This window comes from Apodemus sylvaticus, chromosome 10 (genome assembly GCF_947179515.1).
Source record: "Apodemus sylvaticus chromosome 10, mApoSyl1.1, whole genome shotgun sequence".
In the NCBI taxonomy this organism is placed as follows: domain Eukaryota; kingdom Metazoa; phylum Chordata; class Mammalia; order Rodentia; family Muridae; genus Apodemus; species Apodemus sylvaticus.
In genome coordinates this window covers 106,413,791-106,428,742 of record NC_067481.1, presented here as the reverse complement: position 1 = coordinate 106,428,742, position 14,952 = coordinate 106,413,791, and the positions used below count along the sequence as shown (strand labels likewise).

General features: G+C 52.9%; 1 protein-coding gene across 4 annotated transcripts in view; it reads right to left on the bottom strand.

Annotated features, from left to right (window-relative positions):
• Positions 1-14,952, bottom strand: part of Snx29 (sorting nexin 29) — a 397,982-nt gene that overhangs the window by 4,787 nt on the left and 378,243 nt on the right. For all 4 annotated transcript variants that reach the window (XM_052197693.1, XM_052197692.1, XM_052197691.1 and 1 more), the window contains one exon: positions 13,877-14,016. In XM_052197693.1, coding sequence (XP_052053653.1) covers positions 13,877-14,016 — 140 coding nt within the window. The remainder of the gene's footprint in view (positions 1-13,876; positions 14,017-14,952) is intronic.

Below are 14,952 nucleotides of genomic sequence, written 5' to 3'. Positions count from 1 at the left end.
AGCTGGGAAGAGGGCAAGCCCCAAAGCCCATGTGCTATTCAGGTGCTGGTGAGGGAAGAGACCTTGTTACTGCCCTAAGCTGTCCCACTCAGACCCGGGAAGCCCTGCCAGGTGAGAGGTGAGAACAGACTTGCAAGGCCGTAGCCTGCATCACACAGGAGCATGCTGAACTGATGAGACACTTGTCTGTTCTGGGCTCACAAAAGCGGCTCTCAGCCCGGGTGTGCTCCAGACTCAAGCCAAGCTCAAGACTCATTTAAAGCTTGCTGGAAGGTCCAGGGCAGGAACCAGGACGCAGAAGAACCAAAGTGCAAATCAGTATAAGAAACCAAATCCACTAATCGCTGAGGGGAAGGTGGCTTTTTGGTGGGCTAGTAAACTGAACTTTGAGACGCAATTTCAGACTGTCTCTAGGAGGCGTGCACACCACACTAGGAGTGCACTGAGTGCTCTAGAGTGCTTTCCTAGCAGCTATACACCTCTCTTCAATCCAGACTAGGCCTCACCCAGTAACAAAGCTCACTGCAGCTGGAAGCCAGAGCCGAGCAGAGGAGGCCCTCAGAGCAGGGCAGGGCCCACCGAGGCGCGCTCGCTTGCTCGCTCGCTCTGTGGCTCAGTGCGGCACCGCTCACCTCAGGGGTCATTTCCGGTTAACTGTAGTGAGGACGTCAGCCTCCCTCCCTGGCTTCCTCGCAGAAGGAGACCATTAGATCAAGCATGCTCAGACAGAAGAAGATGGCCTGTAAAAAAGACCTCTCACTTTCCTTGCAAGGCAAAGGAGATGTGGCCAAAGAAACTAGCTCAGCATTTCAGCCTCGAGCCTTTTGAAATGTGGAATCCTATTTCATTAAGTCCTAGAATAGCTAACACAGAAAGTGGAGCAAATTTAAACAGAAAAGCAGAGGTAAGTGGCATGTGTGCGTCCCCAGGCCCTGGCCTCCAGGGAACAGCCCCCCCCCCCCCCCGCCTTTGCTCTGAACATACCTTCCTTGAGCTACCTACTGGTGTGTGTGTGTGTGTGTGTGTGTGTGTGTGTGTAACTTACATACTGCTCTGCTTGTCAATTCTACAAATGGGCAATAGGCACCACACTGCCTCTGCTGCTCACCCCGGCAATACTCACTGGGCTTCTCTGCGCTGCTTCAGAGATGGGATGGCATCTGGGTAAATCTGGAGGTAAGGCTCCCCACCGATGTGCTGAGAACCAGGGAGGACTTCTGCCCTCCCAGGACACCTCGTCCTGCTGTGTTTTGACTCTGACCACAAGAGGTTCCTTCTGAGTTGAAACCAAATGGGCTCCCTAAATTGTTTCTTCCATGCTCTGGCAGAGTTACTCTGTGCAGCCCAAGAGGAAACTGCCTGTAGGGAGACCCATCAGATGTACCAGAGGTCCGGAAGAGGGACACCCATTACAACTGACTCCCTAGACACCAGTGTTGTCCCCCAAGGCATGGACTTGAAAAGTAGAGGACTCCCAGGAATCATGGGAGGGGTCAAGCAGAGAAAGCAGTGCACTCAGGGGCAGGGGAGCCAACCAGTGGTCACTGTGACCCAGGGCACTGTAAACGTCCAACAGCATGTGTTCTCATGACTGCAGGAGTCCTGCCTCCAGCAGGTGTCCTCCAGCATTATGGTTGGTGACAGAACTGTTCAGGGGCAAGGGGCCCACCTCTCTCTTGGAGGCAGTGAGGGCAGACTGCTATGAGATGTCCAAGATGACTGAGGCTTCGCTTTTGTGGGACTACGCTGACCTCTGCCCTTTTTCTCATGGGACCACTGCATGCCACCCTTCCCCAGGCTGCACAGGGAACACCAAAGACCACGGAGCAGACAATCAGGCTCTTACAAACTTCAGGTTTTTTGAGACAAGGCCTCACTCTTAGCCTTGTCTAGTCTGAACCCACGATGTAGATCAGGTTAGCTCCAAACTCACAGATCCACCTGCCTCTACATCCCCAGTACACGTGTCACCCCACTAGGCACCAACTGCTCTCTGCAGGCAGCTCTGCTTCACTCTGCACCGTTCATGCCAAGCCACAGGAGGCAGACGGGGAGTGTCTGCGACCAGGGACAGCTAACCTAAGCTACCCTCTTCTAGGCACAGGGCATAGAGATTAGAGTCTGCTTTTACAGCCTCTGTCAGATCTCCAAGAAAGTCTCGACGTCTTCAGCCACTGTCCTAAACCTATAGCCACCTTAGATCGCAGGGACAGCCCACCCTGGAAGGCACAGTAGGATCTCAGAAGCAGAACCAATCTTCTCATGAGAGTTAGACTCCCTTGGGGCTCCTTTGGGAACCAGAATCAGGGAGTGATCATCCAGGCTACACCTTGCCCAGGACAAGCAGTTTCCCTGTGCCCAAGCTTCCCCTCTGCCTGTGTCTTGTGGAATCACTGGATCTTCACATCGGTGTCCCAGCCACTGCCAGTGCTCCCAGATGGCAATTAAGGTTGAAGCCCCGCCCCGCCCTTCACTCCTTACTTTCTTCTCCCTCCTCTGACATGAGTGGCCAGGCCTCACATCTTCAAACTCTCAGAGCAGGGGCTCTGGTTATAAGCCAGGACAGAGATGGATCAGTACCTCAGCCCATCCACCAGTGCATTCAGTGCTGTAGCAAAAGGGCAGAGTACCTGCCTCCTGTGTGCAATGCCCATTTCCTGCACCATAAAAACCAAAGGAGCCAGATCTCCAGCAGCAGCGGCAAAAACAAACAAATATGCAGACACCCAAGTTAGCATAATGCCTGCAGCCTGGCTCACACTCACAGCTCTTAACACGGGGCAGACAAAGCAAGGACCATCCAGTGTGCCCTGAGACACAGTGCCCGCCACTGTAATCATGTGTGTGAGGGGACAAATGGCCGCAGTGGCTCTTACTCTGCAAAGGCACAGGGAACCCAGGCACAGATTTTGTTCTTCACTGGCCTGGGACTGGGGCTTTCTGTCACCATCTCCAAGCTATAGGGCCTGCAGGACAGGATGAAACCCTGCAGCAGACCACCCCATGCAAAGGACTCATAGCAGGGCAGATGGGACTACATTTAGCCCCAGAGTTTGGTTCCCCTACTCGATGGCACTGAGAGCAGAAGAGGCATGGGGTGTTCCGAGCTCTCAGTGGCCGTTTTTAAGGAGTGCTAGTAGCAGTACCACAGGTGTTTATAAGCAGCAGGTGCCTAGTCTCAGAGCCTCCCTGCTCCACTGGCATCTCCAGGGCTGCCACAGGCTCAGCTGGCAGGCTTGGGGGTCACCGCAGTGACACCTAACACAGTGACCTCCATTTGCATCAAAAGGGACAAACCTGTGGGTACTTAAGTAGTCTGGCTGAGCTACAGCCATTGTCACATCAGCCTGCCTGTCAGTCAGCTGGGGACATGTCACACATCCAACAAAGATGCTGCCCTTCTGCTCCTTCCCTGGGCAGACCCACTGACAGTGCTGAGGAGGTCTGAGGTCGAGGGAGGGAAACCAGAGTTCAGAGAGGGCACGTGAGTGTCGGGGATCTAGGCTCTTACTTTAGATGAACCATCTAAATGCCCGTCTCCTGTGTCCTACTGGCCCTCTCCTGCCCAACACAGGGCTGCCTTGACAGCAGCTGCTTCTAAGCACAGCACAAACCCTTGCCAGGCCTTGCTTTCTAACTTTCCACATGAAACCTTTTGAGACCCTGAGTTATAAAGGCAGAAAATGGCCCCAGGGAAAGACTTCCATTTGTGGCAACACTTAATTGCATTGATGTTGCCACTGGCTTCACAGGCCAAGGGTTCAGCCCTAAAAATCGAGATGGAGACCAGCTTAGGCTGAAGATAGTAGGCAGAGGTAACAGAGGATGAGGAGTCACCGCCTGGGCGTGGGGCTGCGCCAGTCCTTCTAATACGCCACACGTCCCTTATCTAGACACTGGGCTGCACTTGCTGGACAGAGCCCACTCTAGCATCACAGGGCAGGCCCCTCCCAGCTGAGGTGTATGCCTGGGCCACCTGCTTCCCGCGTAGCAGCGTCTATCCTCGCCAGCAGGGAGGCAGAGGATGCTCTAATCTGGAAGATTCCATGGCCACTGCATTCTCTGCTGGGCCCCTCGGCCCCCAGGACCTACCACTTGGGAGTGCGTGCCACACGCCTCCTTCACGGGCTCCTCTCCACCTGACATCTCCCAGGCACAGCCACGAGGCCTGTCATCTAAGCTACTCTGCCCTCAACGACCTTACTGACCTCAGGTGCCTACACATGGACAGCTCTTCAGTATGCACCTTGTGCAGGCCTCTGGATGCACCACCTGCTCCACATGACTGTCCAAAGGCCTCACAACGTCCATCTCCTGCATCTCCGAGTCACCATTTACTAAATGGCAGCCCTCATGCCAGCAGTGTCGCCATGCACATTCTCAGCCACACCCAGACCTTCAGTACTGGTTCTAAACACACCAGGGGCTGACAGCTGTGCCCACCCTCTACCGCCCCAGGGTCTCCCATCCGTTCCCTGCACCGCGAGCTTTCCTCACACTGGCACTTCTGCGCACAGGGCCTTTGCACGTGTGGTTTCCTCTGCCCGGATCTGCCTCTGAGGGGTAGATACTGTGCCCCATTACCTTAGCGGGCTTCTCCAATCACAGTAACACACCCAGATCAGGCCCGTTCCCACTTGTCTCTGAAGCAATGCCCAGCTGGCGTGCATGACCTGCTGTCCTGGGCTCACTGTCTGTGTCCCCAGCCATAGGTGGGGACCTGCCTTGCCTTAGCACTGCAGCATGCTTGACATGCATCAGGTGTGCGCCCTGCATTTGGTGGAGGGCAGCTGCTCTTCTGGGCTGTGCTCCTGGACAGCCTGGGCTACTACGCTGACAGATCCTAGGGCAAGCTAAGTGAGCCTGGCCCTCCTTTGAGTACTGGGACTAAAATGAACCTTTGATTCTATAACTGTGTATGTGTGAAGTTTTCCTTTTTTTTTTTTAAGCAAGGAAGGTAGCTGCTTAAACATCTCTAATTTTCTCATCATGTTTTGTTCATTTTTTAGTCAAAACAACAGTTTGAATCACAGCAGTCCTGTGGGTAATGGAAAATACTTTTCCCTCTTATTTGTGGTAATTGTTTATAATTACCAATCGATCAATCTAGTATTCATATTCCCCTCAGTGTCTCCTTCATGGGATTGAAAGGAAACATGAATTGCATGATAAAAGCACCTACTATGTGCCTTCCACAGTCATGGCACCAATGCTGAGTCATGTTAGTGTCTCCATGTTGCGGGCACACGTGAGGATTTTGAGAGCAGCACACAGACAGATGGACGACTTGAGCCCACCATGGCCTCACTGTTTCCCATCCTATGCACTGGGATTGAGGGGGATGACCCCAAAAATCAGAGTCCTGAGAGAGGCCCACATCAGCCCTTCACTGTCAGACAGTAACTATCCCAGACTGTCCTGGGGTTCAGAAGCTACCTGTGCCAGAGAGGGTTCCCTTTCTCACTGCAGTGGTCCAGCAGCCCTGGATGGTCTGGAGACTACAGGAGCCAATGAGGAGACCTGGCTGGGGACCTGAGGGCTCCCTCCCTGCTGACCACAGTCCACACGCGTGGGAATCACCGGTCGCCATTCTCAGGACGCCTCTTTCCCATCTGACATGTCCCATGGCCTGACTGCCATTTCATTCTCTAATGGCAGGAAAGGAGCCCCCCAGGACCAGGACCTAGCCGTGGAGTCTTACATCCAGGCTGCAGCTGTCTGCTATGTACTCAGTCAAGTCATATCCACCAACGGCTTTCCCACCTTGCCATCTGTGCTGAGAGGTGACTGGAGAAGCGAGCCATTATGGGTAATCCCCAGAGTTACCAGAGGGTGAGCGGAACCCGCTTCATGGATAGCTGAAGAAGTTCAAAGAACCAATGATTGTCTCAAGACCATTTCTATGACACCATGTCCCATAAGTATATTCAATTAAGGCCCTGGTGTGAAACTTGACCTCTTGGGTAAGATTTAAGAGTCCAGGAAAAGCAACTTACTAAAGGTGACCAGAAGTTTCCACGACTCTCCCTTGTCAGCTCTTTGCAGCCGAGTATCAGGACACACCATCAGAACCCCCGGCCACCATCCTGGGCTTAGAGAGGTCTGCAGGAGCAGCAGCCTGGCCACTGAGCTGATTTGGCACACCAGGTGTGCCCCGAGCCTGTCTCTTACTATTGCTGACTCTGCCACTCAGGCTGGAAGTACGTCTGAAGGCCTCTCTGTGGAACTTTAAGACACGTCTTACTCTGATGGGGTTGGTGACTGCCAAGGATGGCAAGCCAGGCTGTGTGGGCATTCCATATACGCCAGGAGGCTTAGCAGGGGCAGAACACAATACGAAGGTGACCCAAGTTCCTCACACAACCTATGAGAAAGGACGCCTGGCCCCAGTGCACAGCGAACTGGCCCTTCCTCCCACATCACCCCTGCTCAACCTGTGAGTTCATACGGGCTGTCTGACCCTCCCCCTTTTCCCTATATGTGATGCAAGGACAGTCACCCAGGGCCCCACCAAGAGACCAGTCGACTGCAGGGCCTCCTAGCCTGCCATCTGAAGTGGGAGCAGTGCTCGGGCCTGGGGCCATCAAGACCTGGCACTGACGTTTCCCGCACAGCAGTGTCAAAGCAGGAGTAGGCATCGCATTGGTAGCCCAGTAAGATAGCCACTTATGGTCACCCTAGACAGCACATTTTAAAGTTGGGAGGGAAAACTGTGTGGCTACCTGACCCACAGACAGAAAAGCTGTCACCAGGATGGGGTGGCACCACAGTGCGACGAGTCACCTCAGCGCCCAGCACCTTTGCTGTCACCGTACCTCCGCTATTGCGGGGGGGAGGGGGTGCTACTTCCTTTCTTTTATTTTTTTCACTAACACTAAATTGGATGGAGGGGTTTGTGCCAAAAATAACCTAATCTGCTTCCCTTTCTCAAAACTGGATTTTCTGAGGCTTCAATGTTTAAGAATGAAAGCCAGGAAGTAGGGCAGGCAATTGTAGTAATACCTACGCTGCCAGGCCATATCCTTTGGGGACTAAAGTGAGACTCTGAACACAGAAGCCAGAGTGTAACTGCAAAGGCACATACTCGGTGGCATTTCTTTTAATAATCTCAAGCCTCTGAGGTCTTTGTGACTCAGCCCATTTTACAGGTAGGGACACTGAGGCAGAGAGAGAGCCAGGCCACAGGCTATGAAGGTCTAACAGCAGACTGCAGGTCTGTGTGACCAAGTCTCGCTCTTTCTGCATTCACACGGCTGCAGTGTGGCCTGGCCGGAGCCGCATACTGCAGTCTGTAGTGAACATGCTTGCTGTGCCCGGACATCTCAGAATGCCACACACTCTCTACCCTGTCTCTACAGAGCTCAGGGATTTTGTGCATGCCCCCACTAGTGACCCCAGTGCCATCACGACTGCAGCTCTGTGGTTCCTGTGCGGCTCAGCCTCAGCACAGCAACTGACAACACCATCTGCAGAAGGGGAGATGGAGGCACAGAGCTTGTAGAGGGGCAAGTCCACAATCACCATGTTAGTGAGTAGGGCACAGCCTCAGGCCACACCCAGCCCAGAGCCCTCTATCTCCACAGATGGAGCCCTTGAAAGGAAAAGGTGCTAAATGCTTCTACCAAGTGGCAACAGGATAGCTGCTTCCTGTGGTTCTCAATTCACCTTCCCAGAACAAGTGGGTGAAAACCATCTGCAGCCCTGCTGCAGCAAGTTCCCAAGTATGAACAAGAGGAGCCCAAGCAGCACTTCTCTTCCCCAGGCAGTGGCTTACCACCGCTCCTGGGCCACACCACTCCAGAGTTACACTGTTCCAGAGTTATACCGCTCCTGGGCCACACCGCTCCTGGGCTACGCTGCTCCTGGGCCACACCGCTCCAGAGTTACACCGCTCCTGAACTACACCGTTACAGAGTTATACCGCTCCTGGGCCACACCACTCCAGAGTTACACTGCACCAGAGTTATACCGCTCCTGGGCCACACCGCTCCTGGGCCACGCTGCTCCTGGGCCACACCGCTCCAGAGTTACACCGCTCCTGAACTACACCACTACAGAGTTCCACCGCTCCTGGACTATACCGCTCCAGAGTTACAACGCTCCAGAGTTACACTGCTCCAGAGTTACAACGCTCCAGAGTTACACTGCTCTAGAGTTACACCGCTCCAGAGTTACACCGCTCCTGGGCTACACCGCCCCTGGGCTACACCGCTCCTGGGCTATATCGCTGCTGAGCTACACTGATCCAGAGCTATACCTATCCGGAGCCACACAGATCCAGAGCTACAGTGCTGGGCTGGCGGATCACGGGTCTCGATGGTCTAGGACCATTTAGCATACTCTGGGCTTATTGGACACACAAGGGACATGAAAGAGCTATGGCTCCCAAGCAAGCCAGCTAGGAAGAGCAGGTCAGGTGCAGCGTGGAGCAAACATCTAGGACCATGCTCCACAGTAATACCAGACCCAAGTTCCTCACTGCATCTTCCTCAGCTTCATTTTCCAAACCTCTCTTTCTGAGACCTGCACTGCTGTGGTAGGACCTAGGGCAGTGCCAGGCGGCTGTCTGTGGGCATCACTTGGAAGGGCTGCAGCAGTGCAGTCTGTCCCCAGGGACCTTCCCCAGGAGACAGAGAGCAGCCACAGGCCCCCACCAGGCTTTATATGACGTGGCGGGAGGACCCCTGACAGAAACCCTGAGCATGGCCGCGGTGAACCAGTCCAAGAAGCGTGAGAGCTTTCTGCAGCCCGCCCCGCCTCGTGCTCCCCGCTCCCCGCCCCTCCCCCCAGCACACCACTGCATTTCTTCACTGCTCATTTCCTCATCTGGGGAAGTAACAGCAACACAAACACCAAAGGGCACAGGGGGGTCTCAGTGACCCCACGGGAAGAAGCCCCAGCCTTGCTCAGGGCGTCCGGCGAGATCCAACGAGCCTACACAGACCATTTCAACACAGCAACACGGCCCCATAGCCAAAGGGTCCTGTTTCTGTATACACTGTTCACTGCAGAATGAGGGCTTCCCACAGGTGCAGGGTGAGAAAGGCCACGCCCCAAAGCAAGTTGGCCCAATCCTGTTCTTGCTTCCCCTGCGTTGGCCCTGATGGCTGACTCGGGACACCATTACAGTGATGTGGTGGCAGGGATGCCACCACAGTTGTGGCATGCCATCTGCTCTGTGGGGGCCTCTGCCAACTTGGCAGCCTCGGAGCGGACAGCTTGCTAATCCTGATGCTCTGAGACTATGTCTCACAGCTTCTTCATACAAAGGAGAAACTTTGGAAACACTCCTCTCAACCCTGATGGTTTCTTTTCAGTTTCCCCTCGGCCTGACCGGTGCTAATACCCTGTCTCAGTGCCCAGCGTTGGCCATCACTGCTTTATGTTCCTCCCCCTTTCTTTGGGCACCACCACCACCTCAGTGACTCCCAAGTCAGCCGTTCTCACTAGTGTCCCAGGAACCTGCATCCTGAAGAAGGATGCTCCAAATCCCTAAATGAGAGGAGTCTTCATGATTTCAATTCCAAAGTCAGACTTGAAGATTGGCCCAACAAGAACGTGTTCTTAGGATACCCTCTATGCTGTCTAGTCACTATTATAGTAACTCACAGTGGCCAGTGCAGTGAATGGCAATACTAGCTTGGGCTGGACTGACATCCCAACAGCCTAGAGTGAATTCCTTAGGCAGAGAGGACTCTAGCCAATACCAGCAGCACTGCTGCGGTGGTACGTGCTGTGCCCACCTTCCTCCTAGGGAGGCTATAAGCACAGATTCGTGCTTTACAGCATGCTTTCTTACAGCTCCTGGGACACATCCTATGCAGACAGACACATCAGTCTTTGCAAGCCGCTCACTCAGCATCTGCAAATGCAGGATGAGCAAACGGGGTGGGGGGGGGGATGAAAACAGAGGAGGAGAGGAGAGCAACAGGAGTCTTGCAGCACAGCGACTCAGGAGGGCTGGCTGCAAGGGTCACACCCTCGGCAGGCGCTGCCCAGTGCCTACTGACTAGCTAGAGATCCTAGAACAGAGGCTGCCCCTGCCCAGGTCAGACAGGAGCTACCCAGGAAAGAATGGAGACCGGAGTGCTGCCGAAGGACGAGCCATGAGCCTTCACACCCCGAATGCCAGTGCCAGTGCCAGTGCCGGCACACTTATTTTTAAACCCTCTCCACTTGGGGCCATGTAGCTTGTGCATCAGTGACGCCCTGGACAACTCTGAGGTACTGAGGACCATGGAGCCTAGAGGGCTCTTGATGACCCACCATACCAACTCAAGATGAAAAGTTCTGAGTTGTACAAGTAACACATTTTGAAGCAAAAAAGCCTCCATGTGGGCTCAAGTGGGCCCTGGCAGAGCACACGGCAGTCTCCTGCGACCCTGGGATAAACTTAGTTGCTCTCTGGGAGAGTGTGGCTTCTCATCTCAGCAGAAACTATATTTAACAACGTTTGGAGTAAAAGAGACAGTGGATGGAGAAACACGGCCCACACTTCTGCTGAACGTCTATGTGGGGGTCTGTGCTGTGGCCTACTTTATCCTGTCTCCCCCATCTGTCCCTCCCAGGGGCATGGCAGCTTCCAAGGGATGAGTTACACTGCAAAGAAACATTTTAATGATGATATGTTAAGTGACAGCCTAGCAAATCGCAGGTGCCATGGGATCGACGCCCACTTCCTCAGAGAACTCTTAAGCCAGGCTCCCTTCCTTAGGGGCACCACCTTCTCCCCCAGGGTCTGAGCAAACCTCTGCAGCAGGTCCCAGTCCTTGGGATCTACCAGGAGAGCACAGTGTGGGGCTCCTGAGTGGTCAGTGAGAGTCGCGGTCTTTCTTCTTCCTACCCGGAGGCGGGAACTCTAGCACTCCCATGAGCCACACTGGCACAGAAGCCAAAACTGAGAAGAAATGCCCTCTTCCTGTTGTCCTACTTTCGGCCTCAGCAGTGGGTGCTGTGCCACTGACAACTGCAAAGGATATGGGGCAGCAGCCTCCATCCCACACCAGACTGCAGAACCCTGAGAACTTAAAGGCACATTCAGGAGGGAACTCACCAGCCAGCTCCTCTCAGAAGCTCTGATGGGCCCTGGTCCCCGCCCCATCTCCAGATGGCACAGGCCACTGGAGCAGGGAGTAAACCAAGCCTGGCTCACAGGGCAGATGGACAAACTCATGACATAAGCAGATGCAGAACAGACGACGGCAGCAGCGTGGGACAGGGTATCTCAAGTCCATCACCTATGTGGACGGGCTGCTGGAAGAGTGGTCAAGACCCAGGACCACACCTCTGAGTCTCTGTGGAGCTAGGTGGGCCCTGTGAGTGTAAGACTGTGGGCATGTAAGAAACCAGCCAGAGAACCATGTATGTGCCAGGAGGCTGGGTTAGCACCTAAGAGACAAAAGGATCTAGGGGTACAGAGTCACCAGTGCCCAACGCTGAGTGTCGTATGCTGGGGACAGGTCAAGATCAATCTTATGTTGAAGAGAAACCCGGCGTTATTTCAATGTCTTAACCTGATGTATTTAGTTGTTTGACAATGGCGACTGCTTTATTTAAAAAACAGACAAGGAAGCCCCACTGTCTGCTCACATCAAAAGCAGAAGGATTAGGTCTGTCCATGGGCTGTAGGTTTCCCAACTATGTCCCCAACCTAGATGAGGCTGCCATCCTGCCCAGGCTTCCCATGTGCTGGGAGGGGCCCTGAGAGTCATGTCTCCTTTCTGGCTGACCTGTGCTCTTCCATGTTCTAAAATAGTTCACATATGTAATCACACTGCAATATCTTGAACTGCTACAAATCCTTGTGGGGTTGACATGTTAATGGCGCCTTCACACAGTTCCACCAGTAAAATGAGCACAACAGCCAGCCAATGAGAACCTAGAGGACGATGAGATTAGGCAGGTGCAGCATGGGGCTGGTCCAGCTTACCGTGATGCTGTCTTATGAAATGTATCCATGGACATTCACTCACTAGACAGGACCTTTAAGATCCCAAGACAGTGTGTACAAAAAAAAAAAAAAACAAGGAGCAAGTTGCAGAGATTTATTAATGTGATGCTTTAAGGGATCTAGTTCTTAAGTTGACAAATTCATATATGTGTATGCAAGTGTATTTATGTGTGTCTTTGTGCATATGTGCCTGCTTCTGTATCTGTGCATTTGTGTATACACACATATCTGTCTGTGTATGTCAGTGTAGTGTATCTGTGTATGTACATATCTGTAACTGTGTGAGAGACAGTGTATAGGTGTGTGTGTGTGTGTGTGTGTGTGTGTAACTGGAACTCTCTGGTTAGGCTCTTCATTAAGGATGCTGAACTCATGGTAACACAGACAGAAAACATCTTGGGATCCCTGACAACATGCGCAAGACTAGGCTGCAGATCGCCTCTCTGAACTCCAAAATGAGAACAACCTGTAGAACTGCCTGCAATCTCACCTACTCACAAGACAGGAGAGGTAGTTTAATTTGCAATTTCAAAGAAACCCAATTTAGAGTTGACCAGAGTCTAGCCTAGTGCTTACTCAAAATTCCACTTCCCCAAATCTTCTGCTGAAATTCTTTTGTTCGTTAAACCCACAAAATTGGACCCTGTGTTCTGTGTGCTAGTCATGAATAGACAACTTCTCTCTCGGCACTGATTGGCACTAACACCTGGACCTGCAGTCCCTGCTGGGTACACTGACATATAGCTGTCACAAGCTACAGCCCAGCATGTAGGAATGAACGCTGAACTGCTGGAGCGAGCTGGGTACCCTGGTGTCCTTGGGGACTGTCCTTCTCTCAGATTCCTTGCCATCAGTCCTTCTGGACCTGGCCTGGAACTCCCTTATAAAGCCCAAACTTCAGGGGCTCAGAGGGAAAGGCTAATTCCCACCAGATGCCCGGGCTGGAGCTGCCTGAGAGGTGAGCTAGCGCTCTTCATGATGTAAGATAGAACTACTAATAACTGGAGAGTGGGAAGATGCGGTGTCCCAACTCATCTCTTTTAAATAGGGGGAAAAGGCATCTTTCAATACACAATGCATTAGACTTATGTCTTTTCACAAAACTTCAATAGAACTAAAATCAGTGAGTGACCTTCTCAGCTACAACAAAAGGATCTTTGCAGGGAGTAGCTCTCTGTCTGTCTGGTCAAAGCTCAACCTGGAAACTCTGGGCACAGCCCACAGAGCAGAAATCCACCCATTTCTAGTTATAGCATTGCGCAGCCCAGGTACCTTTCTGCACACTATCTTAAAGAGTGTCAGTTGAAGGACACTCTCGTTTTGTCCTAGCAAATTATACAGACTCAGACAGGGGCCTCTCAAGTGAAATTCGCAAACCCACCTGTGGAGGCCCACAGGCCTTTCTCTGAGGCTTTTCAGAGCTGGGACTTCCATTTTGGGAACACTCGGAAACTGAGAAGGGAAAGGCATCTTTGCTTTGGCTGGATCTACCTCGCTGCAGCCAGTTCACTGGGGAAGGGACATGCTCCCAAGCCTGACGGCCTGAGGTGACCCTGGGACCCTCATGGCAGAGGGCGCAAAACAACTCATGCAAGTTGTCCTCGACATGAGCTGTGGCACACAATACACATGCACACACACGCAGAAGCATGTAATAAAAAAATGTAAACTCAGTCCTGAACGAAGGACCATCGAGGACCATCGAGGATGTTCTCGCGTCGAGATGCGAGGTTGGTAAGGCCCGGGGTGGAGTTCGTGTTTCAGCACCGCTGACAGCTCCCGGGCGCCACGCCCAGGGTGGAGTTCGTGTTTCAGCACCGCTGACAGCTCCCAGGGGCCAAGGCTCCAGAGCACCCGGAAACCACACAGAGTCTCCTAACTTTCTAAAGGTGCAAAGGGGGAGCATGCCCCAGGCCAGGTACTCACACAAAGAAGGGCACCAGCTGCACCAGGGTCTCCTTCTTGGGGTTGGCAGCAAATTCGGGCACCATCTGGATGACCTTGTTCATGACGCTGCGTAGGTAAGTCTGGAGCTGCTTTCGTCGCTCTTCTACAAACTTGGCATCCTAGGAACACAGGTAGAAGGTGTACACTCAGCATACGTACTCCCTAAGCGCAGAGAGAACCCTGTCCAACATGCACCCATCAGATGACACTGCAGAGGGGCTGCTGAGAGAACGGCGTGCTGACTTGCTATGTGCAAGACTGTTCCATCTCCGTCCATCACTGCCCAAGGTGGGTGGGCATCAATCAACGCACGAGCCAAGGGGCACACCTACGCACAGTCTGCATGGCTTCACTTGTGCTATAGGGAGGATGACTGGGGCAGTATTTTATTAAGAATAGGAAAGGTAGCCCAAAACCTTTGTATAGTACGCTTCCAAAAATGACTGAGTGAGTGAATGAGTCACCAGGTGTGGCTGCTATTTCTTGAATGCCACAATAGTCCAAGTGCGGCATCAGAGACCAGAGACAGAGCAATAAACACAGACCATCATTGCACTGGCTCTGACAGTGCAATGGCTCACGAAGTCAGCATAAATTCATCTAGTAACCACACAGACATACAAGGTTAGTAACCACACTGCTATCCTCTGGAGTACATGATTAATTCATCTTCACACTGTTTTTCAAAATAGGAACCTGTCACTGATTACAAAAGGTTCAACATGTGGCTAAAGCTGTATGGCGCAGCCCTGAATGGGCAGTGTCCAAGTCACAGTGGCACCCTGGGTGTGCACTGGAGGCTCAACGGCTCCACACTCCTCACCCGGGCTTACTCCGTCCTGTCTGTCTGGCCACGGTAGGCAGGGTTAGCTCCCCTAGGCAGCGGCCTACACCACTGCACCTGTGCGTGGAACTGTGTGATGATCTGATGCTTCCTCTTCATATTCCCTGCCTACCTCTCCTGCCCAGGGTGGGTCCTGGCTTATGATAAAGAAATGTGGGCAGCATGGATACCAGCTGAGGCCTTTCTGGGAAAGTGGAAGCTGGGTGTGTAG